The 27,763-nt window shown below is 43.2% G+C and overlaps 1 protein-coding gene across 4 annotated transcripts in view; it reads left to right on the forward strand.

The window, feature by feature from the left end:
• sbf1 (SET binding factor 1) overlaps nt 1–27,763 on the forward strand; it is a 55,027-nt gene that overhangs the window by 3,210 nt on the left and 24,054 nt on the right. For 2 of the 4 annotated variants that reach the window (XM_031736086.2, XM_031736087.2), the window contains exons 2-7: nt 19,960–20,045; nt 21,433–21,570; nt 22,138–22,266; nt 23,147–23,257; nt 24,125–24,202; nt 27,591–27,620. In XM_031736086.2, coding sequence (XP_031591946.1) covers nt 19,960–20,045; nt 21,433–21,570; nt 22,138–22,266; nt 23,147–23,257; nt 24,125–24,202; nt 27,591–27,620 — 572 coding nt within the window. The remainder of the gene's footprint in view (nt 1–19,959; nt 20,046–21,432; nt 21,571–22,137; nt 22,267–23,146; nt 23,258–24,124; nt 24,203–27,590; nt 27,621–27,763) is intronic. The other 2 variants (XM_039600849.1, XM_031736088.2) reach the window with 2 other exon arrangements.

Genomic DNA, 27,763 nt, shown 5'->3' on the forward strand with positions numbered 1-27,763 from the left:
AATCAGTGCACCGTGACTCTTGACTGGACAGGTTTGTAGCAGTGATTGTGGTGGAGATTGGGTTTAAAGTTTCATATTTCACCTCTGGCACCACTTTTGTTGCCACGACTCAAACTTGAACGAATGACTGAGACTGATGCATTATTTAGCTGTAGCAACGCTGAACTTCACATCAGTGATTTAGAGTGTAATTTTGAAACTATTTCCAGTATGTGATTACGCGTAGAAAACAATTTCTGTAAAGAAAGAACAAAACTGTGTTTTGGTTTCAGCGCTAAAGCTTGTGAATCTTATTGGTAGCAGAGCTGTGACAGAGCTTGTATCACTTCCTCTTCACACACCACGTGTATACAGCGTCTCTCCGAGACTTCATGGCCGTGTGATGATACTCGATGTGAAGTGTTGTTGCAGATTTTTGATAGAGCATTTAAACTGTTCACACACAATCAGGATGTATTTTAGAAATCACTCGGCAGCACTGCTTTATAGTCATATCTGATTTTTATATGAATGTCTGCAAAGCATTTAAAGGTGCAGTCAGTTGTTTTTTGAGGTTATTTGACAGAAAAAGGAATATTGTACTCATAAATATACATTTATTACATCTTGGAACACCTGATGTATTCTTATAAACTTGGAGTTGGTACATTAAAAATAAATAGAAGTGAGCAGCGGTTTGTGGAAGGCGCCATATTGTCCCAGCATCGTGAATACAGTGGCCGAGATAGATGTCACCGTTCCACCTCCTCGTGTGGTGGCTGGAGCTAAAGGCAGAAGGGAACAGAACATGTTCTTGTGCTGTGGAGGCAAATTTTGCATTCAGATTCAACATGTGAATAATCAGACCTGGTGTTTTGTCATCTGAGAAGGCGTCTTCACCAAAGAAGCAAAAACCAACAAAATGTCATAATCGTCTTCCTCCCCATCTCAAGCATCATCATCAGATGATGTAAAATAATAAAATAAATATTCTTCTGTAGCAATAAGAAAGTATAACATAAATTATTCTGTAGCAATTACACAAGAATATCCAGTAATGTCCCTGCCTACAATTAAACACATTCACTTACTGAAAATCGGGGGCATCTGCTGTGGCAAATGGGTGCAAGCCTTTGACCACAAACTTAGTCACTGCTTGGTGACATTCGTCTATCCTGGCCTGAAAGGAGACTCTACCGGTAGACTGCAGCGAGAACTGTCAGCCAGACTCTGTCTCTCTCATCATGGTCGCCTAAATGCACAGTAATGGCAGGTTTTGTAATAAGGCAGATCGCGCTAACATAATATGCACTGTTAGCTGATTATTTACCTGCCGCATTAACGGGAGAGGACGTGCAAACGTTACCGCTGCTGCTGGGTTGAGATTCACGAGTCCAGAGCAGAAATAAAAACACGACATTCATTTAAGGTCATCGCGTGTTTTGTGAGCAAATGCTTTTGCATATTCGTAGTGTTTCCTCCCTTAAATGAAATATCTACTTTGCAAGTATTGCAGGTTGCCCTGTTGTCATCCGTTCTCGTAAAGTATAACCAAACTTTTGAGCGTTTGAGCCGCTTAGGCGGCCTGCCAGGTAAATGATGCTCCGCAACGTGGTGACGTCATTCGGGGCGACTAGAATCGATAAGGGAATGGTTTGCAAAAATGGAAAACAATTCCAAGGAATTGAAACAGTGGGAACCGGTTCTCAACAAGAACCGGGTTTCGATACCCATCCCCACATGTGACCTTCCCGTCTTCTGACAGCTAACGAGCCGGCTTAACAACAGCAACATTTGGTTACAAGTTAACAATATGGCAGCCAGTGTTAGTCTCGTGTTTTCTCAAATTCACACTTTCTCTCTGATTGCATTCTCACATTGTATGAATTTATTCTTCAAAGAAAGTTTCACAGATCCCAAGAAATGGCTAACGGTGGCAAAACCAGCAGCGCTTAAAGACAAAGTGGAGAATATGCTCAACAGTTAACCTCAGTATGGCTGCCAGCAGTCAGAAGGGACTCTCACTGATTTATTGACTCGTCTCGCACTCCTGTCACAGTTTTACAGCCTTCAGAGCAAAAAGACGTTGACAGCTGTGGACAACAGGATCTGCTCACTACAGGTGAACAGCAGCCAGAGTTATTTGTCCTACAGCAGCCACCGTATCTAGGATAATGAAATTTAGTAGGTTTTACCTGTGATACCCTCTCTTAATCTGCATAATGCTGTTATCTGTCCACCTGCTTGCCTTTACGTTGTCTTGGGAAATTTCTTCAAATTTGGACCCCACCACAAACCGGTTTGACCATTACTCAAAACTCACTCTAATAATGATGAAATCCAACACAAGTGTCTAATAGTATTACTTGTGAGATTTTATATCCTAAAGGTGGTGTGTTATAAAGTTATACAGAAACGTTTTGGTGTTGGTACCAATAACTTTTCAGAAGACTTGGTACCATATTCCATATGCATCAATCTTTGTCATATTTTTATTTAAAATATTTTATATAACAATCAAATAAGCACACACAACTTCTTGACACATCCTCTATACGCACGTTCTTGTAGAAATATAGGAATATCTATGTTTTGGCATCAACTGGTACGAACATATTGCCTCTTGTGACCTTCACAGTTTGAATGGTTGGAGTATCGAAGCTGTATCTCTGTGGTGCTTACAGGTGCGTTCAGAGCAAGGAGAGATTTACTTGATGCTACATGAAGCTCAGGGGGCAAATAAAAGCATTTCATATTGCAAGTGAGATGAAGCGAGGGGGTTTTGGGAGGATAGAGGAGTGTGTGTGATGCTGCCAGCAGTGCCTGCCTGTGGGCAACCACTTCCTCCATCGCTCCAGAGCAGCAGGCTTTCAGGCCCTCCAGAAATAGCCCACACAATCTGCCTTTCATAGGGGGGACAGAGTGACACTGGGTCACAGCCGTGGTTGTGGTGAACTGCAGCTTTGTGTGTGTGTGTGTGTGTGTGCGTGCATGCGTGCATGCAACTTTTGATGGCCTGCCTGTTTGTGGCTGTCTCTCAGTGTTTGCTTTATTACCACGGCAACGTTTACCCCCATGTGGTCTGCTGGTTGTGAAGAACAGTTTTGGCATATCGACTAGTAAAAATTTGGATATTTGAAAACCTCCTGTCCTATTCTGTCCTAGCTCCTGCAGGGGGAGAGGTGGGGCAGTACCTGGTGAGGCTGCCAGCACACAGGGAAAGAGCACCTTTGAAACAATAATGGTGACCCACAGTCTTAGTTGGTAGTGGCAACATTTGGGCTCAGTTGAAAGTTTTCCCAGTTTTGGTCGAGTTCACTGATTATGAATATACATTTAACTAAAGGGGATTTTTATTGCTTGCTGTTTTCATTGATGGCTGTCATGATGCTGAGTGTTGTGAGAGTCATACATACTCAACTTCAGGTGTGTCCTCACTAGGACTCGAATCGAGTCAACTAACTTGCCATTTTTTTCTTTGATTAGTCTACGATTATTTCAATAACTGTTAAGACATGGTATTAGTATACGACACGTCGACATCATCAATTATGGCGACGAATCATTACAGCCGTAGTTTAGGTGAGGATGGTGCTGGGATAGAGCATGCAGGATGCAGCACACTTGACACATGGCTTAAGTTAGCTAAGTTAGTACTCTTGCTATTCTCATGTTGGCTCAGTAGAAGAACTTGCAATAACCTAACTGTAATCAGTGACTGTGATTGGCCGTAGGTGTGGATGTGAGAGTGTGTGGTGCTCCATCTCGCTGTGTTGCCTTGTGCTGCATACAGCAGTCTGTCTGCTTTTCTGAATGCTTGTTAGTCATGAGGGAGACGATGGCCCCAGGGCCCCCCAGTCTGCCCCCATTCCTAATACAGAAGAGTGTGCGTGTGTGTGTGTGTGCTGGGTGTTGGGGTACAGATACATGCTTCTACATAAAGGCTCATATCGGGCATATGGACCGCTTCTGTCAGCAGACAGCTCTTCTTCTGTCAGACATGGCATACTCAGATTGTACTTTGAGGCTGTGCAGGACAATTTTGTGTGTTTTTGATGCTGATTTTATATGGAGGGATACATGGTTGTGGTAGTCAGTGTGCTTGTTTTAAGACTCACTGCAGTTAAAATCTGTGATCTAAAGATTAGTCATCAGGCACCCATTTTACACACTTTGTGGTTTAAAACACTTTTTGTTTAAAGGCGTAGACAACAGAATATATTAAACTGACTCTGCTGTGTGTGTGTGTGTGTGTGTGTGTGTGTGTGTGTGAGTGAGAAGGGGCTATGGATACCTCCCTCCTCATGCTTTGATGGTTTCCCTGGAATTCTGAGAATTTTGCTGTCCCCTCACGGGACAAAGGCTGAGTCAGTGGCGCTCACAGTTAGCCTGTCAGAGCTCAAGGGAGCAATCGTTGAAAACCCTGCGGGGTGATTCCAGCGTGTCCGGAGCACTTCTGATTTAAAGATGAGATGGGGGTTGTTAGGATTAGTAGTGCTGGCTGCGTGCAGCTGGCTGCCTGTTGTGGTAACCACATCACTATGTATGTAAGAGGATGATGCTCATTTTAATTTTCTAATTTTTTAAAAGAAACTAATACCATTAGTGATGTGTGCATAATATAAAATTGGTGAAAGAAACAACATTAAACTGGCACTGTGCAGACTTCCTGCTATTAGTACTTTGTGCAGTCATTTGTTGACTTATTCTTTCTGCAGTAAGAAATACTGAAACTTGACCAGTGGTAGAAGATTAAGTCTCATCTCTATTAACATGGACTCCAGATCAAATCTGCCCCTAAGTTACCCACTGTGTTTGTGCTAATCCAGGGGTGGGCAATCTCAGTCCACGAGGGCCGGTGTCCCTGCAGGTTTTAGATCTCACCCTGGGTCAACACACCTGAATCACATGATTAGTTCGTTACCAGGCCTCTGGAGAACTTCAGGACATGTTGAGGAGCTAGTTTAGCCATTTAAATCAGCTGTGTTGGTTCGAGGACACATCTAAAACCTGCAGGGACACCGGCCCTCGTGGACTGAGATTGCCCACCCCTGTGCTAATCTCATATGAAGCCTGTGATTGGTTTGAATATTCAGATTAGAGGTCGTGTGCCCTACCCTGTCTGTGCCTGGCTTTTCTCTCCTCCCCCAGAGCGACATCGCTGAAACTTACTGACATTAATGCTTTAGGTACATTCCTGGTTAGCAGTTACCAGGCTTAGAAGTATGATAAAAATGTCACATCATGTCGTGTAGCTTTGAATCAACATTTACTGTATGTCTTCCTGTAAAACAGACCTGGTCTTCTTTTAATTAAAATGTTACATAATGTAGTCGACGGACATGTGAAAAAGCTGGGAAAATCAATGAAAAATTAACCCATGAAAACTTGAGACAAATTTCTAAGAACAGAAATTAAAAAATGAGCTTTTGCAAATATCTGTATAATAGAGTCTGAGTAGCTTAATTAAACTACATATTGGACAAATAATTAGGTTAATCAATTGAATTCACATCATGTATTTGTGTGGATTAAAGTTAGAGCTTGCAGCTGTGTTATGAACGCGTTCTTCAGTCAGACATGACGTACTCAGATGTGCAGGACAATTTTGGGTCTGTGAGTGTGATGCTCAGCTGTGACGTGCACCTGTGCAATTCCAGGAAAATATCCGTTTGTTTCATTATCTTTTTGTGAGAAGCGAGGAGCTGGGACGTGTTTGTAGTGAAAGGCTGGCTGTGTCAGGGTGGTGCTGTGCGCAGGTTAGCTGTTATTTTTTGCCCCAACTTGTCACAGTAAACTGGCTGAAACACAGCTCTGAAGCATGACAGAGCCTCCGCCGTGTTTTACACATGGCTGTAGAAACTCAGCCCTGTGACCTCTTCATACACACTGACAACACTTTGAACCAGAACACTCTGATGGATCTGATTTTCAGTCCAGTTCTTGTGCAGTTTGGTCAGCCTGTTTCTCTGCCTCGAGAATGGCTTCTTGACAGGCGCCTTTCTACTGAACCCGTTTCTGATGAGTCTTCAGTGATCACTGTATGGATCAGCTGAAATCTCTCAGCTCCTGTGTCAGCTTTCTTGTCCCTCTCATTTCTTAAGGCCGTCACTTTCAGATACGGTTTGTCTGCTGTAGGCCTGAAAGTCTTCATTCAGTTTCTTTAGGTTCATGCCTGTGATGGACCGAGCAGTGAAAGAGAGTTAGGCACAGGTTAAAGTCCAAAGAAATGATTTTTTATTTAACCCAAAAAACATAATTGGTTAAATCATGCAAAAAGAATCAAAATCTTGGGCCCATAAAAGAGGTCAAAATAACAGAACTCTACTCAAAGTTGACAACACTACTGATAACTCAAACAAACTGACCTAACTTAACGAGACAAAGGGGAAACTTAAATAGTGGCTGATCAGCCCACAAAAATACAGAGGGATAAAACACACAAAACCTAACTGAAACTAACATAATGAACTCCAATTCCCCCCCATGGTCCCGAGTTATGGAATGAACCAATTAGCAGTCTTCCATCAAAGCTCGCTCCGCCCCTTTTCCACCTCTTGGCTCCTCAATCAAGGGACTGGAGCAGCTGCAACTAAGGTAACTCAGAAAACAAAAGATTAATCATACATAACATCCATCCATCAATCCATCCATCTTCATCCGCTTTATCCGAGGCCGGGTCGCGGGGGCAGCAGCCTAAGCAGGGAAGCCCAGACCTCCCTCTCCCCAGCCACCTCCTCCAGCTTATCCGGGAAACACCAAATGCTTCCCAGGCCAGCCGAGAGATATAATCTCTCCAGCGTGTCCTGGGTCTGCCCCATGACCTCCTCCCGTGGGACATGCCCGAACACCTCACCCAGGAGGCGCCCAGGAGGCATCCTTGTCAGATGCCCGAACCACCTCAACTGGCTCCTTTTCGATGTGGAGGAGCAGCGGCTCTACTCTGAGCCCCTCCCGGATGGCCGAACTTCTCACCCTATCTCTAAGGGAGAGACCAGCCACCCTTCGGAGGAAGCTCATTTCTGCCGCTTGTATCCGCGATCTCGTTCTTTCGGTCACTACCCACAGCTCGTGACTATAGGTGAGGGTAGGGACGTAGATCGACTGGTAAATTGAGAGCTTCGCTTTTACACTCAGCTCCCTCTTCACCACGACGGACCGGTGCAGCGTCCGCATCACTGCAGCCGCAGCACCAATCCGTCTGTCGATCTCCGGCTCCCTTCTCCCATCACTCGCGAACAAGACCCCGAGATACTTGAACTCCTCCACTTGGGGCAGGAACTCATCCCCGACCCGGAGTGGGCACTCCACCCTTTTCCGGCTGAGAACCATGGCCTCAGATTTGGAGGTGCTGATCCTCATTCCCGCTGCTTCACACTCGGCTGCGAACCGTTCCAGAGCGAGCTGGAGGCCTTCACCCGATGAAGCCAACAGAACCATATCATCCACAAAAAGCAGAGATGAGATTCTGAGGCCACCATACATAACAGTGTAAACTAAAATGTGCGCACTTATTTTAGAATGCAGTGTTATGTAGATATGTGAATTAATTCTAAACCAAAACCAGTTATTTATTGTCCTGTAAATTAATTCCTATATTTAAAGAAAGACAAATGTGAATGCAATGTTACTTATAAGCCTCTACACTAACATGGTGAATATTACCACTGTGTGGCTGTAAGTGCAGCCATCACAATGCCTTCAGTTAAAGGTCTTTTTAACGGTTGAATGATTCATGCGTTATTGTTATCTGTCGTAACAAACAAGCAAAAATCCTCTGAAAATGTTATAAAAATAGTCCAAGGACTAAAACCTAAAATATAAAGCCTGATAACCTCTGCACAGTATTCTGGGGATGTCCCGACAGAGTTGTCTGCCTTCATTGTCTCGTAGTCTGGTTCCTGTTTGGTTATGAGACACGTAGTTGTTTCTTGGCTGTTGGTTGCCCAAGTAACCAGATGTCATTTCCGTTACGTGTGCGTAGGTGATTAATGCCATGGTAGTTAGTGTGACATAGGAGACTGTAGAGGGAGAAAAGAACACTTTGCAAATGACATGATTAAAGGGATTTAATGCATTTCTGAGTAAAGACCAAGGTGTGGGTGTCAGGAGATAAGGTGCAATAGCACACATCTATTGAGTCAAGTTTCCTGTTGCTGTGTTCTGGGGGAGAATACGGAAGTTGAATCTACATCGTGTTCTCCGGGACCATATTTCCTGTATGTAATGATGTGATGAAGAATCTGCTTTTATTGATTAACGCATCTTTACTCTGTGCTGTGGTTTGTTGCCACTCGGTTTCCCAAAGGTTATTGAAATCCTGATGAAGCTGTTACACCCTCATTGCCCACCGTGCTCCACGTCCTCCTTATAGATGTTTCACACAAACTGAGGAACAAATGTCAATACATGATACATATCAGTATTTGAAGCAACATGCAAGATGCCACAAACATTTTTATTAAAACCGACTGATCCATGTGCAAAAGCTTTACAAAAATCCAACTTCATTTGTTGGACTTAAAGCACCTGTGTGTGTGTGTGTGTGTGTGTGTGTGTGTGTGTGTGTGTGTGTGTGTGTGTGTGTGTGTGTGTGTGTGTGTGTTTTCTTTTTTTTCTTAAATGGGGAGTTGACACAATTTTCAGAAAACTTGCTACAATTTTTTTTTTTTTTTTAATGTTTCTTCATTGTGTTTAAAAGAACCACAACAGGGGAAGTTCAGTTTCTTTATAGGGTGGTTGGTTGATGGCATTGGAGAGCATACAGTACCAACTACTCCTCATTACAGCTGTGTACTGCTGCTCAATGGTTTTCAGCTAGAGCCCCACAAATATAGTTTAAGGACCAGTAAAGATATTTGATATTTCATGTGAAATATAAATCAACTGTGTCTGATCACTGTTTGCATGTAGCACCAACACAAGCACAAGCTGTGGTTGTTAATAATAAAGTGGTTTTCTGAGGTTACACAGAGCTCCACTAGATGCAGCGTTTTGTTTAGATTGGTGCAGCTGTTTAGGAGGACAAAGGCTAAGTCTTTTAGTCTTTTGTGATTTCAAAAGTATTTTAGAGCTATATTTTAATATCTGCTTAGCTAAGTAGATATTATTTGATATTGCAGTCACTAAAAGACCTTTTCGACTCGGGCCTACTCAGCTACTCAGCTTAACCCTATTTGGTGGTTAGGGTTTTCCATTAGGTGGTAATAACTGGTACCTGCTGCTTTTTTAAATATTATATATATGGTGTCCCTATCACATTACACAAAACGAAAGTCACGGGACTTTTGGCCACATTGCTATAACGACCCCACAAACGTTAGGTGGTACTCTATTGTAATGGAAAACATCTAAAACTGACTCGAGCAGAGTAGATACTTATAATGAAAAGCACTGATCTAAGCATTAAAGCCCAGGATATCAAAGATCATAGTTCAGAACTGAGAGTTCAGTGATGTTGGCAGGCGTGCTGTACAGCAGCGGTCCCCAAAGTTTTTTGTGCCACGGACCGGTTTATATCCGACAATACTTTCACAGACCGACCTTTAAGGTGTCGCAGATAAATACAACAAAATAAAACCAGTACCGGTACCAAAAGAGGATGATTTATTCATAACACACGGGAAAAGACCCAGGAAAACCGAGTTAACGATAAAAACCCTGAAAACCATAAATTTCACACCCAAGCCTCAACTCTCGCAGCCCGGGACCAAACGACTCACAGACTGGTACCGGTCCGTGGCCTGGGGGTTGGGGACCGCTGACTTACATCACAGAAAAAATGTCTTCCAGGGTTACAGGCAGAGTCAGGATGTCGGTTTACGTGTCAAACCCCCAGAAATTCTGGCAACACTGACAGTTTAAAACAGTTGTCTAAGGAGCTTGGAAAGAAAAGCGTCTGGACTTCTTTGAGTTGCTTGAAGACGTTTCACCTCTCATCCGAGAAGCTTCTTCAGTTCTTTAAAACAGTTGTGTTTTTGTTTGTTCTGCTGCTGTAGCAGAGGAGAGTGCACAAAGGTAGAAGATGCACTGCTCTCTCCTCTATCCTGGGCTAATCAGTTTGCTATCAAAACCACAGTTAGGTTACCAACGTGCTGCTCTGTGAGGTTTATTTGAGGGATTTCCTTGATCAGGATTGGAATCCACAGATTCTCGTCTTATGTGAACTGATCTTTTCATTTGTGGTGAGATTTAAGCCATAAAAAGTCTATTTTGAGCTGCACATATATATCTAAATGAAAACACTTATTCTGTGTTATCTTATGCTGTTTCTGAACATGATGTGAATGAGTAACAGGCTGAGGGTGTTTGTCTGAAGGGGTCGAGTGGAAGTTGAATAGACCTTTTTCAGAGAGACTGGGAAGTAGATGACCTGTGTTGTGTGAGCCTTGGCTTTTTTCCCATGCTCTTCAATGTGTTTGGCAGCAGAGGACAGCTGGAAACAGCCACATGTAGCTCCAAATGTGAAAGTGAGAAGTGAGAAGAAATTAAGCTCATGTTATTAATCATCAGCCGTGTGACATGTGTTAGATCCGAAGCAAGTGGCATCCTACAACTGAAAGTTTGGTCACTCTGCTGGGCCTCTCTGTGAGGCCGTTTCCTCTCCTGGAAAGCCATTTCTTTTTGTTTGGAGCTTTGGAGGGGGGGGGAGCTTTTTGCAGGAAGGATGTGAGTTTGCTGAAGAGCTTTTGCACAAAGAAAACGTCCCGCATTGTCTCCAGGGCGACGGCGTTTGCCAGATGGACCCTTTTTTTTCTGCGTTTGATTCTTAAAAGGCGTCTTTGCTCATCCAGTCAGGTTTGGACATGGATTGTCTAATTTATTTGAGGATGTCGTGTTATCCAACACAAAACTGAGAGACACTGCTGAATGTCAAGTGTTTCTTATTAATGTGCTGAGCAGCTGTATGGATTTCAGGCACATTGAACCATACTGTGTCAGCTCTGACCCAAGGGGAGGTGTGCTTTAGATCACACACAGAAACACTGTCCTGGATGAGTACATTTGACAAATGGCATGAGTGAGCGATGGTGTGTATTTGTGTGTAAGCTGGGTGGACAGCAGAAAGAGCAGGACCAGAGGGTGTGGTGATGATGAAGTCATAGCTTTTTACCATGAAGGCCTCAGTTCTGCTTTGGAGATGTTATCTGAACAAAGATTCAGTCCATGCAAGCTGACCATGTGTTTCCAATTTGGAGAGTATGTTAATGATGTGTGCATTTGCAACTGTATCATCTTGGCATTATCGATGTTTTCCACACAAAGGTTCTGTGAAGAAGAGAAGATTGTGTCTGTAATGGGTTGAGTGTATGCACACCCATTTGCACAAGTAGATGGAAGCAAGCTCATGTTTTATGAAATGAATTATTGAACAATCCCTTTTAAAATGCCCAACACAACTACCTCGTGTAGTTGTTAAGTGCTTTGTGACTATAGAAATTCTTATCTTGTGGACGTGCTCCAATTCCATCCTTTCAGATTGAGCTTGGCCCACAGCACATTAACCAGCTCTCTGTCTGCAGGAGGTTGTGCTTAGTGGCAAAGGCTCTCCATCAAAACAAAGACTCTTTGGCCATCTGCCGTCAAAGATGGTGAAGAAAGACTTGAAATGTAGCTGAATGATATCCAGGACCACAAATGTTAATCCTGCTGGGGCAAAGAAGCTCGTAAGGGCTCGGGCTAGATCATTTGTAGCACTGCAACTTCCAAAATAGGAAAGTGAGGGGATTGTTCACTAGTAACTTGATCATTTATTGCTAAATATATAACAGCTGCTGTTAAATGGGTGGGAAACATTGGACATATTGTAGCAGTTTAAAACGTGAGATAGCAGAAAAACAGTTGCAGTGCAAGTAAACGTCCTCTCCCCGGGTCTTGTTCAGTAGTGACGTTGCTTTGGACCAGCCTACATAGTTACAAATCTGCACACACACCAGCAGGAAAAGACACCAGACTCTTTGGTCCTGACTGCTGTCACCGTAGAAACGGCCTGATGTCGCGTCACTGTGGTTTGGAAGCTTGCGACTGAGAAGCTGCGGTCTGCTTCAGCAGCAAGAGCGTGACACACAGACAGCGAGCTACACACTCAGTTCAACCCCGAATGCCATCATTCAGGGATCACATGATCATTCAGGCTCCTTCCATCCTGTGTCACTGCCAGCAGTCATACATGTGAGGAGTCATCGCTTAACTGTGGCGCAGACACTGACCCACATGTCCTCCCCTCTCCTGCCCTTTCACCTTGTTATGTTTCTACCATTTTTTGGTAACCTTTGCATGACCTGGTTCTCTTCATGTGTTCTTGATTACGGTGGATTGTGGCTCCCATTGTAACTGTAGGATAAAGTAGTATAGCTCAAAAACTGAATGAGAAACCTGTTTGATTACATGGGAAAGAGTTAGTTGGCTGTTCTTGGCTGTTCCTTCGAGAGAAGTGTGACAGTGTGCACGTCTCTCACTGTAAAAGCATAACTGTTGTCACACTCTTATTCATGAGGTGGACGGCTAAACTGAAACACAGTGCAGTGCTTTAATCCTGCAGCCGTTAGCACTGCGGTCGGCTGGTTTTAAACCAGTTCGTTTTGAGGGGTTCCTTTTGTTGTTTGAGGTGAAGTCAGTGTGGCTTGTGACCACTCATTCTCTTCGACATTTTTAGAACTTTCCAGGTCTTTGCGTGTATGAGCTTGACCATCTTATGTTGTGGGTGATACAAGATTGATTTAGCATATGATCAGAGCAGCTGTACAGGGCCGTGACCGACTGTGTTCGAGATGTTATCACTGTGATATAATTAGAACAACACAACCTGAACACATCTTGGAGGTGTGACTACTTCTATCAGCAGAAGATGGCTCTGCTGCGAGTGGACTGACACGAAAAGTAGCATTAAAGATACGAGGTGCTTCACTTCAGGTCAGAAGTGCTAGAATCACAGTACAACCAGGATGCTGACTAGGGCTGCGCGATATTAGGAAAACCTGCGATGTGCGATAACTGTGATCAATATTGCGATAACGATATGACTTGCGATAAAATAAATAGCAAAAAAACCCCAAAACGAATACATAATTTCCGTTTTACTGCAACAGTTTTATTTAAAGAAAGCTGCTGTATTAGCAGTGTAACAACAAAGTGCACTTTAACATTGAAACATCGCCCCCATAAAAAAAATTTCTGAGGCTTGAATTCTGAAAGACATCCTTCCCGGTCTCTATAATTAGTTTTAAATAAACATAACTTAAATTATACTGCAAATGATCTCAATGCAGTTGTTCATCATTTTACCACTCACCAAGGAGTTATGATGTAAGTCAAAACTGGAGAGGAAACTTTACTGTAGTGCTTGTGCAGTTTTCAGCTTGGCTCAGTTCAAACATGACGGTCTTGCGGCATGTTTTGTACATTTGTGGAATGGCGACATGGGAAAAGTAGTTTCGTGAGGGGATGCGGTTTCTCCGGTCCACTTTATGTATCAGACTGGTGAAGCCCTCTCTGCTAACTGTATTTATAGGCATCATGTCTTTAGCCAAAAAATGTGTAATGGCCTCTGTTATTTCTTTGTAGCGCTTCGACGTTTTCTCATAAGGAGTTCCACTTGAAAAACTCTGATACAGAGACGGCTGTTGGACTGCTGTTTTTTAGCCACGAGTTCATAGTCAGTAGCGTTCTCGTCATGCGTCTCGCTCTCAGCCATTACAACTCTGACTCGTTGCTGCAGCGTTGTTCGCTCCGCCTCTAATCCATTTGATTGGTTAATGCCGTGAAGGGCTCTATTCGACTGGTCAAATGTGTAAAGGGGTTTCTTTGATTGGTAAATCCTTTAAAGCACGTGTGTAAACATTTTAAGGTACCCAATTATGCAGTTTACGCAGTCTTTTGCGATGGGCCCATCGCACAGGCTGATATCGCGATGACAATAAATATTCGATTTATTGTGCAGGCCTAATGCTGACGTTTGGTTAGGTCTTTAGCTCTGACTTAAAGTGAGTTGTATCCATAATGCCACGTGTAACTTATCAGTTCCTCAGCTACTTTTGAGATTTTTGAGATTCAGGAACTGCACCGTGATGCTACCCCTAGAAGATTTTGGCCATGTTGTCGTCTCCTAAGATGAAATGTACGTTATTATGCTTGACAGGAAAATTTGAGTTGGTCAGCAGTGAAATGTATATCAGAATGCTTACGGTTAAATAGCACTGTTTATAGTAAGCTGAATTTGTCATTTGCAAAGTATAAGCGAGAGTCTGATGTTGCTTATAAACGTAACTAGCACCATCTTGGACTGCAGCTGGCAACAGCACATCTTCTTTTGCTCTGCTGCCTAAGTGAGCTTAACGTAGCATGAACCACTTTTCCAGTTGGCACAGGTTCTGGTTATAGTGGCCCTCAACCTCAAGTACATCTTTACAGCAGAACAAGGACTAGTGTTGTAGTTGATGGACGAAATTGTGGAGTACCCTGACTAACTCTGGGGCCACATCCATTTTTCTAGGTAGTCTTTTTAGCTCAGTCAGTCGGCCTGCCGGAGCCTGTGTGTGTGAAGGACTCTGATCCCAGAAACATTCTGTGTTAAAACACGGACCACGACATGTTAGAGCCTGGTTATAATAATAAACTTGAGAATAACCAAGGATGAAGGTGCAAATAATACATATCCATTCACTAACCTGTTGTTGTGTAACAACATGTCAGGCTGATAGCTGGATGTCATTTCCCTGCAAAGCCACTCTACACTCCACTCTACTCGATCCACATTCCTGTCACACTGCTCAGACTGAGACTGAGCTCTTTGAAACATTTGTCTTGCATCAGCAGCAGCGCTGTATGCACTCATGCCTGCTGACTGCTGTCTACTGCTGCTGCTTGAACCACTGCACCTTTGCTGAGCTCTGGCTTCTTTTTAAATTGTGTGTGGATGCTTGCATGTCTGCTTTGTGGGATGTATGACGGGGGCTAATGACCCATTAGTGATTCGTTTTAATTGCAAAGTGATTATTGAAAGCAAAGTCATGTTATCACATTTTTTTCATGCCACTTGTTTTAGATCACCTGCATTCTTTGAATGATTGAAGAAGATGACAATGGAAAATGAGCCACTTGCTAATGCTATGCTAACAGAATATAATTATAGTATAGTATATAGTATATAGTATAGTATAATTATACACAATTATAACAGAGTATAATTGTGCAACCCCCCCTGGCTTCTGCTCCGCGGCTGCTGAGTGACCCCTCATCTGGGACTCTCCTCAGCTCTTTCTGGGATAGCATGCTGCCCCTCTGTTGGTCTTCCTTGGTCTCTTGTGTTCTGGGGCCTCTGGATGTCTGGAGTTTTGATCTCCTCCATACCTGCTTCATGCCCTGGAGGACGGGGCAGTGGCCCCCACACTCTCTAGCAGATCATTACATGAAGGAACCTCTTAAAAACAAGCGCTGTTCATGCTCACAGGTGTACACACGGGTGCTCACACACAAACTACACCCTTTTGGCTCCTACCTCAAAGCACACTGTGCGCTGTCGATCTCACGTGCTGCACCATAATGTTTAATATTTAGTATTTACTGTCATATTCCCATATATCATTGTGATCTTGTTTATTACTCTTGTCTTCTTCTGCTTGCTTTCTTTTTTCTTTCTCAACAGGTGATCCAGGTGATCGATATGTATTTTTTTTTTGTCTGCTTATTCTGTTGGTTTTTGGTTTTTGCCCTTTTTCCCCGTCCCTCTTCTTAGGTTTTTTTTTCTTTTTTTTTTCTTTCCCTCTTTCTTTCTCTCCTTTCTTTCCACCAGTCAAGTCTGTCCCGTATTCAGCAAGTGAAAATAAAATAAACAATAAAAGGTGAATCAGATGGACCATTACGGCAAGGCTGGGATGGTCCATTTGGTAAAGTAAATCCGTTGGGCATCTTTCTTCGCCTTTAGACAATAATTCTGATGGCAAAAGAGCCAAACGGGACAGGTTAAAAAAAAAAAAAGAAAAGAAAAAGAATATAATTGTGAATCTCATTTGTTATTATCAGGTTATATCTGATATATCTAATCAAACTAACTGTGCAGTTCCAGATGGGTTTCAGGTTGCACCTGAGTGACATGCAGCTTATCGTTTCAGTGCAGATTCACCTCCAGCATGAGTGTGTGTTTAAAATAAAGAATTTAGTCAGAGCTTTCTTCACGATGTTTCACTTAGTGCTGGCTTTGAACTGCTACATTTGCTAGTGTGGGTGTGTCACTCATGTTAACACAATGTACCAGGTGAAGGACTGCCACATGTATATTTAATATCATAGTCTGTGAATCCCCTGGGTTTGTCATCATTGAACATCAGATCGTCTCTTTCTTTTTCAACAAAAGAAAATAAATAAATAGCATGATGTGAATCCCTAAATGTTATTAAAATTGACCAGTTGGTGCTCGTGGCTTTTTCTAAATCACCTCACACCTGTTTGGTTTTTGTACTGCCGTTTCTTATTGATTGGTTTCTGAAACCAGTAGATCTGCAGTACTTTAATGTCAGACAGTATACTGGCCCAGATTTGTCAGTTTAACTATGCTAGCTTGGATGTAGAAACGAGACACATGCTGTTACAGCGCGTCCTGTTAGGACAAAACTGGAGTTTTAATGTTTTGGAGATGAGGTGACAGCCCCGGGCTGTGGCCTACCTGCAGACCTTCATACAGGCTACGTACAGTTTTATTTGACCAGAACAAAGCAGTAGGGACTCGCCTGCTTGTGCAGTACTTGTATTCCTTTTCTGTTCCAAAAGACAAGGCAAAGCTTGTTTCTTATGCAGCTGTTGTCATGGAGTTTCATGGAGGAGCAAAGTGTCTGCAACAAACCGAACTTCACTCCAGTGATACAGAACAGAATTCCTGCAGGAGCTGGAAAAAACAGACTTAATGATGGGAAGTTTGATCGAAGCAATCAGCACAGCTAAAGGCATGTTCCACCTACGGTTACAGGATTATTTCAACCTTCTTTATCTGTGTTTACAACTGTACTTCTCCAGTATATCAATGTAGGTATAACGTGTATATGTAGACATTAGAACAGGCACTATGATGACTTTTACAGACGTGACTTGGCTCCGTTCGCTGCCAGGTACAAAACCTGTTTCACTTTCAGGTTTGCTTTCCTTTTGATGCATCATTTACTTATAAATATCAGCATTGTAACATGATTAGATCCTCTCTCCTATTGTGAGAACAATGAAAAGAGTTTTTTAAATGTTGAATATGATCCATGTAGAGCCAGCCAACAGCTGAATTCACTCATTCGCCACATTGTAATAATGACCTTGTGAACTTGCTCTGGTGTGTACGTTAGGCTACAAGAGAAAGGTTTGTTTGAGCTGCACTCAATGTGCCGTCCCTGTAAGAGTTGAAGAGTTTATTTTTAGATGCATTTAGTTTCACTTCATCATCAAACCGTTGGATCTGCGCTTTGAACTTTGAGCTTTTATTCCACCCAGACAACTTGTAGTTGTCTTCTTGAGATGGTCTATTGTTTTTAAATGAGTTTTTTCCTTTCTGACCCCTGATCTGTGCGCACGCAGCACGTCTGTCACCCTAACCTACCTGTCATAACTTTCTGATTGAATGAAGTCATACATTTCAAAATAACCTAGCCCCTCCCACCCCCCAAATCCCTATGAACAGGTTTAGTCAAATGTTCGTGGACTAACTCTTCACATTTACATTTGCACCCGTCTCCTGTCTCTTAGTTGGGTGTGCCTCTATCAGCTCTGTTGTAATTTTACGTAGGAGTTGTGTCAGTTGTGATCCAGGCAGATAGTACAGAGGTATTACTGCAGCTCCCTGCCAGCACTGAGCTCAGGGCTTGTTGTGGCCTTTTACCCTCATGCCTGCTGCAGCTGTCTGTTGACAGACGTTACACCTATACTTTCACTTTTGGGGGCCCGTGGATTAGGCTTTATACAGACTGCATCTGTGTGCAGTCATGTTCTCTGACTTCTTTCATATATTGTACTCACGGAAAACACTGCAACTTCAAGTGGGGCGTTTTAGGTATAGCACTAAATGAAAGCAAACACTATTAAAGTCCTTTATAACAAGAAGTGAATAGATCAGTGAAACAGAACTATTCACTTTGAAACATTATCACTGAGAATGATGGATGCAGGCAAACATTACAGCCCAGTCAGTACTTGGAGCCAGTTTTTAGAGTCCGATGCTGTGACATTCTTTATATTATTCTTTCTAGCTTCCATCGCACAAACCTCTTGATTCTGCACCGCAGTGTGTTTATGCTTGCTTGTTCTTCAACCACATACACAGAGGAACTGATTTGCTCATTGCAGGTCACTTTGAAGCTGACAGCTGGTCACTCATGAGCGTTCCACACTCTGGTTGTATTCTTCACTCTCGTTGGTCGTGGCTTCAGTTATTTTGCCCCTAATCACTTGAAGTCTCCAAATATAATTTATGATTTGTTATGATTGTCAATAACACAGTCAGAGTGTTAACGGCCGACTCTGCTGGGCAGCCTGTGTAAATGACCACAGGACTCTATTTCTGCATTCACTATTTTCTTTATGTTTAATGTTAAACTTGATATAATGTATCTCTAGCCACATGTTATTAGAATCATCTGCGAGAAACTGAACAGCTCTGCAGACAAACGGACAGCTTTAGTTTCTTACTTATAGCATGAAGAGAAAGTGACGCTGGCTCTAACCTGGTCAGTGGAGCAGTGGCAGTTTTAGCCTGTTGTCAGATAGAGGGCATAGGTGTATTGCTGCTTAAGCCTGATGGTGGCTCAGTTTATCAGTTTTGGCTCTGCAGATTTTCAAATATGACATGTGGAGTCAAAGTATTGTAACATAGAGCCTGAAATGATCATAACAACCTCGTAACTCCATCTCATTTATCACATTTCTGCTGGGTTTTTGTTTTTGTGGGACTCTTCGCTTATTGTTTGCATTCCACAGATGCCCTTTGTTTCCATGCCCATATGCTTTATATCAGCTGATCAAAAAGAAGTTTCTGGTGACAAAGTAGGTGATAGTTGTTGTGTCTAGCTTACCTCTCCAGCAGTGGGGTCAGCATCAGTTCTCTAAGGACATGGCTGCTTGTTATTTTTGGCACAGCTTGGGAAGGAGGGGCACTCGTCTTAAAGTGAAAGGAAATGAAGCCGTCATCTTTGACAGCCTCACCCCACAGCACCTCGTCCACGTAACGCTCGTGTACAAGCGAGACAGAATGAATTCCCCTGTGTGTTTTGGGAGCTGGCCTACTTTCTGTTTTTGTATTGTCTGTACTTCTGGTTTAGTTTCTCAGTAAAGGCCCACAGGCTCTGTTGTTTTCTCTGAGACACAGTTTGGTACATAATGTTTTAGGTTTGTCTAAATGCTGGTGAGCACCTCTTCTTTATTTAGCATTATATTTTGATTTGCTGAGTTGTGTTCTGTATATAAATGCTTTGTACTGGGTGGATTGAGTGTATTCTCTCTGCGGATGAATGCCGCCATTAAGCAGCCTTCTGGGCTTCAGCTGGACCTAGGCTGAAAGACGGGCTTGTGGTGGTTACATAAGTCCGCCATTGTTGTGTCATTGTGCCGCTGTGATGAGCCAGGCCCTGACCAACAAAGGAAATGGCCTCATTAACCAGCAGCAAACAAGCATTTTAACACATCTCACTAATGTTTAGCAGGCACACATGAACCCATTTAATAGACAGGCCTGACAATAAGCATGTGAATACAGCTGTAATCATTAGAATTGTTCATTTGCACTCTTATTGCACACATGGTTTTTACACATGAGCTTGTTGATCACGTGTCACTTCAACTTTGGCTTCATCAGGTAACTTCCAGGTTTGCATTAAGGGAAAAACCTACATGAATATTTCATTCATTCATGCTTTAGGTCTAAGAGGACTGTTGGTAGAAACAAACAGACAACAACTAGCTCTAAGGAAAGTACTCAGACCTCTGGATTTGTCTCTCTCTGTCTCCGCACAGTGGAAGGTGAAGGTCAAGGTCGCATTCTCCAGCGGTTTCCTGAGAAAGACTGGGAGGACAGCCCATTCCCACAAGGCGTAGAGCTGGTAAGTCATGTATCTGTGATCCTCGGGGCCAGAACAAGACAGTTACATCTGTCAAAGTTAGCAGCTATAGGCCCTATCAGGCCACAGCAGCTGCCACGACCTATTTATGTGATTTAAACAAATACTGTTTATTTCGTTTTCATGCATAGGTGAGCATGTGCAGAAACTGTAAAGGACTGACCTTCACTGCAGTGCTGTTGATGTTTGAACCTATCCATGCCAGCCTGACATCACTTATCCACTTTAAATACTCATTTCTGTCCTGTTCAGTTCATTTAAAGTAGTTAGCTACTGTCCGAGGGCCCAACATGAAGCCCTAATTGCTTACAGTGACTTTCACTACTATGCATGTTTTCTAGCTTATGATTATATTTCTGCATAACGGTTGGAAGTTAGGTTGAAATTATGTACGGAATCTATAACAAACTGCAGAGCCATTGTGAAATATTCACATCCTGTCATCGGCTCTGTCCCTGCTATTGATAGTGTCTGAATCAAATGAATCTAGGTCGGCTGTCTGGCCTGAGCAGTCAGTGTGGTTAAAGGGGTCGGCGAGTTAAAAGCGCATCTGCGCTGTGATTCAGAAACGGACAACAACAAAATAAATAAAAACGCTTCATGAACAGGTTGGCTTTGATTTGACTGGACGTCCATGTTTACATCAGGCTTACGTCAGGTAACTGACAGCAACTGACATACAAAGGTCTCAAGAAAAACCCTGTAAATATTGATTCTGTGGGCTTTATGGCAACACTCTGACAGGATCGATGGCTCCAGTTACATTTCTTGTTTTACAAGTCAATATTTAAATGTTACACACTATAACCAATTGCATTGAAATCGGAAATTGATTTACTGTCATATTTGGAGCCGTCGCTCATGGCGAGCTGTAGTGGAGTTGGAAAGTTTTCACCACCTGTTTTGTTGGGATGCTGAAAGCCCAGCCCTGGAAGAACTGGCCTGAGCTGTTGTCCCACCATGGTAAATGGACTGGTTCTTATACAGCGCTTTTCTACTCTCCTGGAGTACTCAAAGCGCTCTATACAACACGCCGCATTCACCCCATACACACCCATTCACACAAGCACTATTATCTATACGGTGAGTGCTTTCTAACTATCATTCATACATTCATACTCCGATGGATGCATCGGAGAGCCAGTCGGGGTTAGTATCTTGCCCAAGGATATTTGGCATGCAAACTGGGGGAGCGAACCACCAACCTTCCGATCAGCAGCTGACCTGCTCTACCTCCTGAGCTACAGCCATCCCATGTGATCTACTGTTGTCTGACATGTTTACTAATGTTTATCTTTCTCTTCTTCACTGTGTCTTCATCTTTTGCCACCACCTTCCCACCACTCCTCCCGTCCTCCTTGCTCTTCAGTTCTGCCAACCCAGCGGTTGGCAGCTGGTTCCCGATCAGCTGCCTCCCTCCTTCTTTGTAGCGGTTTTGACTGACATCAACTCGGACCGTCACTATTGTGCCTGCTTCACCTTCTGGGAGGGCCTGGACAACCCACAGGTGAGAAAGCCATCAGATGTTCAGTGTCAAATGATCAGTCCACGCTGGCTAATGCAGTGTTTTGGTACACGAGGCACAGAACAACCTGGGCTCCATAAATATTTTTTCCCTTTCTGTTACTGTTTGTGAAAACTGAAGGAGACATTCTGATCCTCACGTATATTTTAAAAAATAGCTCAAATAATTCCACAGCATGTCTTTATCCTGTCTTCCTTCTCTCACCCCAACCAATCACAGCAGATGGCCCCGCCCCTCCTTGAGCCTGGTTCTGCCGGAGGTTTCTTCCTGTTAAAAGGGAGTTTTTCCTTCCCACTGTCGCCAAAGTGTTTGCTCATAGGGGGTCATATGATTGTTGGGTTTTCTCTGTATGTATTATTGTAGGGTCGACCTTACAATATAAAGCACCTTGAGGCGACTGTTGTTGTGATTTTAAATAAAACTGAAATTGAATAATTTGTTGGAACACATCCAAAAGGCACGTGAACATGTGTTCATTGTAAATAGGGTTTGCAGTTTGAATTGTTCACCTTAGCCTGATGTGGCAGTAATGTGTGACCCTGTGTTCAGCTGCAGAAGGCTGAGGCCAGCGAGGCGGACGAAGCAGATGAGGTGCTCTCCGTCGTCCAACCAGCTAAGATCTTTGCCCCCAAGAGCTTGGTGCTGGTGTCCCAGTTGGATTACACCGAGGTGTTCAGGGTACGGCTCACACAGCTTCTCCACATGTGACATTTATGTATGTAGATATGACACAACACAAGATGAACAACATTCAGTTGATATAAATTTTATTTAAAAAATGAGTGAATGTTGAAATAAAAAGGAACTAGTAAGTTGATTGGCTGGAGTTGGATTATGTGTGCAGTATGTGTTGGTTGATTCTGTTTGTGGCAAAGGTGGCGGCGTATGCACATGGATGTATCTACACATGCATGGACGTCCAACATGAATGAAACTGCACACAGGTTCCTAAACAAATTATTAAATCATTCTCAAATCATCCGTTTCAGAGCATTTTCTGTTTGACCGTCCGTAGTTTACTAAGACTTTACAGTGCAAAGTTTGGACATAGAAAATTACTTTTTTTGTAGTATTTCTTTTTAAAAGGCCCTGACCTCCACCTTCAGTTCTAAAATCTGGACATTAGAGTCTGTCAAAGACTAGAGGCTGACATTCTCACTGGTCTCTCTTACCATGAAACTGTAGTTTGGGACAGAGACATAAAAAATGTCTGAAAAACAGGTAAAGGGCCCATATTTGAGCACACAATAACAAAACTGCACATTACCAAAGAGAACTTGTCATCCTTTCTGTGTGGTATTATAGTCGTCTTTCACAGGGATGCAAAATAAAACTGAATTTCTTGACTCTGATCATTCAAAGTTTCAAGCATTATTAGAGATTAGTCGCGACTTTAAGACCGAGCATGCTGACTCCAGACAAACAGACACCTGACTGGACTGGAACCTGCGACCTTGCTGTGTGAATGAGTCTCCAGCTGTCTGTGTGAAACCCTGCTGTGGCCTCGTGGTGCGGGTTTGTCTTTGACCCTTGACCTCTGTGTTTCTTGGTTGAACAGAACTGCCTGGGGCTGATCTACACCATCCACGTAGATGGTCTGTCTGCGCCCTTGGAAACAGTTATCGGGAATCTCCTCACTTGTGTCATCCCCATCGCTGGAGGCTCCCAGGTATAGCTTCCTGTCTTTCTCACGTTGACGATGCTGCATGACCTGCCAGAGGTGATGATTTGAGTTCAGGGGTCATTTAAACCAGTGCTGTTTCTCCCTGACCGATCAGGCTCTGTAAAATGTGTTAATGCCAGACTTTTAAATGGCAGCTGATGCTTTGCTCAGCCAGCTGTGTGTATAGAAGCAAAGCTTTGCACAGCCTGCTAGTGTAGCTGCGTTTTCAGCATGAACATCCAGCGCTCTGTTTGTGTTTAAAGGGTTGAGTATTGTATAACCTGGTTGTGCATTTCTGTGGGTTTCTATCATCTGTGTGGCTGAGCGCTGGTGTCACAGACAGGCAGCTCTGCAGTGACACTTTGAAACCTTCACTTTCAGTGAGACGGGCTTGGCAGAAACACTAAAGACCTGCGCTGTTGTGTTGAACAGCAATAACAAAGTGTGTGTGTTCTCTAACCTCACGTTGTCATATCGTGGACACATATGTGCACACAGCTGTTTAACCAATCACAGATGAGCTGGAAATCTGCAGAAAACTTCAGCAGGTTAATAAACCCTGTATTTCACACATAAAAATGTTGTAATAACTTGTTTCTCATGACATTTACTTTATTTCTCCTTCATTCATTTTTTTTCATATTTTATTTTAAGGTCATGTTTATTTTAATTCCACCACCTGGAAACTGTGCCTTGGTTTTATCTAATAGTCTTTTTTTTTTAACACAGATGACTCATGTCACGGTGCACATACAGTAGGAAGTGTGTATTTTCTCTGAACGCACACTAGCTGACACTTCCTGCTCCAGATGTTGTAACCCGTGTGTGTCATTTGTGTGCACCCTACTGTACACTGGTTCCTCTGTGTTACAGACAGATGAGGCCCCAGTTTGTAGTTTAGACAGAGTTCCTCAGGTCCTGGCCTGTGACTGGCTGCTGGCCTGTCTCCAGGTAACTTTCCTGTTCTCCAAGCTTCACCAATCAGCAAGCAGCTCGATGTGATTGATTCTGTTCATCAAACAGGCCGCCATTGTTTCTCTTTTCTTTAAAGGAATGTGTTCTTTCTTGCAGTCGTTTCAAATCATTTGTGATTGATGGTGCTTCAGCTGTCTCTGACCTGGTTTTCTGTTTGTTTACATCATGTTCTTCATTTCAAGCATCTTTTGTGTTTGCCATGAGCTTGATTTGCTGCAGCAGTGTTTAAAAACACAGATTATTTTCTTGTTCTTTCCATGCTCTGCCTCGGTGACACATGCACACAAACACCTTTACACACATTCAAGTTGCTGTGCAGTTCGTACTTTGTTGCCTGGCAACCATATGGGATGGCAGATGGCTTCCTGTCGGGTAGCGCGGCGTCTGAATGAGAGAATCAGATTTAATCAGTATTAACACACATAAGACCCAAACAGTGCAGCTAGCCCACATCTCCACTCACACTCATCAGTGCACACTCGCTCCTTCATCACACAGAACTCAGGAGAGTTTGCTGCTCTCAGCAAGCACAAGCAGTGCTGAGTATCAGGAGGAGTGCGGGGCTCCTGGACAAAGTAACTCTAAATGCTCGCCATTACCACAGACGTCAAACCAACTGCAGCAATATGACACTGATGTACATTAGAAGTATTCAGTCAGACACGCTGTAGCTTAGGGTCAGTTCACCTTCAGAAGACATTTTCATGTAGCACTTTATCAAATCGCTCTCCTGAAGAGCTACGTAGCTGGAGCTCTAGAAACATAATGGTGTATTTATCTACCGTAATCTAAGCAGCATGCAGCAGCATGTCCAGCTGACTCTTTCTTTAGTGTTGTTGCTGGATTGGATCAACCGGAGCACCTCGTAGCTGCGCTCGATTATGTGTGATTATAAAGTCACCTGGAGGCCGAGAACTTTCAAAACTGGATCACAGGTCTTACTATAAAACATGTCTGACTGTAAACTTGTCATGCAAGCAACACAAAAGGACAGCAGTGCAGTGTACAGGGACACACCCACCTCCTCAGGAGTGGTCTTCACTCGGTCTTCCTTCACCAATGAAAGAACTGCTTCGCTTCGTAGTCTTCCCGACCTCGTGATGTTGCTCAGCTGGCCTGTGCATTTGGTCTGGTACAAGAATGTAGGTTGTTTTTTTGGCCACTCCTATGTTAGGACTTTTGTTGTCGTTGTGTTTTTCTGCCTAAAGAGCCTCCTTCACCCAAACTCTTTTATCTGCTTAATTTGTTATGAAATAATGAGGCCCCAACTGTCCCAATACTTCTGATCCCTTTGAGCCATAAAAATGGCTGCAATTCCTAAAGAGTTAATGCCGTGCTTACTTGGTTAAATCCTTGATTTAAAGCTGAAACCCCGCTGTAGTCCAAACCACGCGTCCTTTTACAGATACTAACAGGCCTAATGCTATATTAGGGCTGGGCGATGCATCCTCAAAATTAGATCAGAATATTTCAAAGAATTTGCAGTAGTGATATTTATGGATAAATGAATGGCATTTTTCACCCCCCACCGAACACACACACACACACACACACACACACACACACACACACACACACACACCACTTTTTAAGCAAGTGTATGACTCAGACAGGATCTTACAACCGCATAGACATTCATCTTTAGCAACAGTTTACGCAGCTCTAATACTTTGAGCTCAGTATGACAAATGGTGCCTTGCAGAAGTGGAGCGTCACCTTTTGATTAGCAAGACTGCCCTTAGACAAGAATGGACTTCATGCAGCTGTTCTGACCCAAGACCAGACTACAAGAACTAAGGCTACATTCACACTGCAGGTCTTAATGCTCAATTCCGATTTTTTGATCAAATCCGATTTTTTGTCTGCTTGTTCACACTACAAATAAAATGCGACAGCAAACGCGCTCTAGTGTGAACGCTCAAAGCGGCCCGCATGCGCAAAAGAAGACGTCACACACAACGCGCTCTGTTTAGACCCAGACCAAACAGTATTGTTTGACTGATGGCCCTTAATATAGAGACTTCGGACTTTACGTTTCCCAGTTTTTGCTTTAAGTTATTTTGTTATTTCCATAATAGTGTAAATAACCTAATAATGATGCTTATTGCTGTTTTAGAGGAGCGGTGCTTCAAAGGATAGTTGCAGATTTCTGTCAGAATCTGCAGATTATACAGTACAAATAAAATGTTCACGTTGTCTTCCCAACAGTTTCACTGACATCTACACGGGATGGCCAGGAAGCCTTCACGATGTCTTCTCCGGCGCTGATAATTGGCGTCTGTCAGTGACGTAAAAGACGGATTTAATGTGACATGACCGTTCAAACAGCAGTCGCTTTCTAAAACATCAGATATGTATCGGATTCAGTACCACATACGAAAGTGACCCAGATCGGATTTGAAAATATCGGATTGGTGCCGTTCACACTGTCATACCATGATCGGATACGGGTCGCATAGGGTCAAAAAAATCGGATTTGATGCGCTTCGGCCTGCAGTGTGGACGTAGCCTTAGAGAGTCCCAGCAAGTCCGTCCCACCTCCCACTGTGTGTGCATGTGTGTGGCAGCGTGTTTACTCTGACTTTACTGGAACAAAGTCAGACGGTTTTTCATTAGAGATTACAGGAACAGATCTGTCTCTGAAATTGCTTCATATGATTCCAGAAACAGGGAATTTTATTCTTGACACCGTCCGTCACGCTGCCAAGTGTGATGCTGAAAGTAGACCTGCTGAAAGTCGTTCTGCTGGAGGTCATTGGCACTTTGTCTTGGCTGATCACATGAAGGTGCCGGTGTCTGTTGTTAGTTTTTTTCTTTTGGCTTTAACTTTGTGTTGTGTCGGGATCCTGCTGGAAGGTGATTTCTGTGCTGCAGTTTCCAGTTTTGGAATTATGTAAAATTCCCCGACAGAGAGCTGGCCCAGCTGTTTACCAGTTAGTTTAATTTCTAGTCTCATAAGCCAAATGCGTACAGGCCTACTGCCGTGTGTGTGTGTGTGTGTGTGTGTGTGTGTGTGTGTGTGTGTGTGTGTGTGTGTGTGTGTGTGTTCTGCCTTAGTAAAAATAATGTAATCTGCAGCCCCCCTCCCCCTGTTACTATGGTTACTGTTAGCTATGAGACAAATGAACATGCCTTGTTATGTCACTGCTGTGTATATTTTGCTGTTCCTGCTCAGTATTACACTTTCTTTGCACACGTGTGTCATCCTTCGGTTCGTTGTTTGTGCCACTTTGTTGTTTTGCTGTGCTGATACATGACTGTCAGAATGTTAAGTTTGGGCACTTTGTGCCTTCGCTGCAGTTGTTGCTAACCTGTCTTATCCTGTTGGTGTGTGTTTGTGTGTCTCTGCTGGGTGCTTGTGTAGCCGGGCCAGGAGCAGAGAGAGGAGAGTTTGGTACGCCTGACTTTGTTCTCCTCTCGCTACCAATCAGCTTTCCATTTACTCTGCTTCCTTTTCTCCACCCATTTCCTTCAGGCAGTCCATGCACACTTCCTGTGACAGAAGAACCAATCAAAAGCTTTGATATAGACTCAATA

Source organism: Oreochromis aureus, linkage group 17 (assembly GCF_013358895.1).
Source record: "Oreochromis aureus strain Israel breed Guangdong linkage group 17, ZZ_aureus, whole genome shotgun sequence".
Taxonomy (NCBI): domain Eukaryota; kingdom Metazoa; phylum Chordata; class Actinopteri; order Cichliformes; family Cichlidae; genus Oreochromis; species Oreochromis aureus.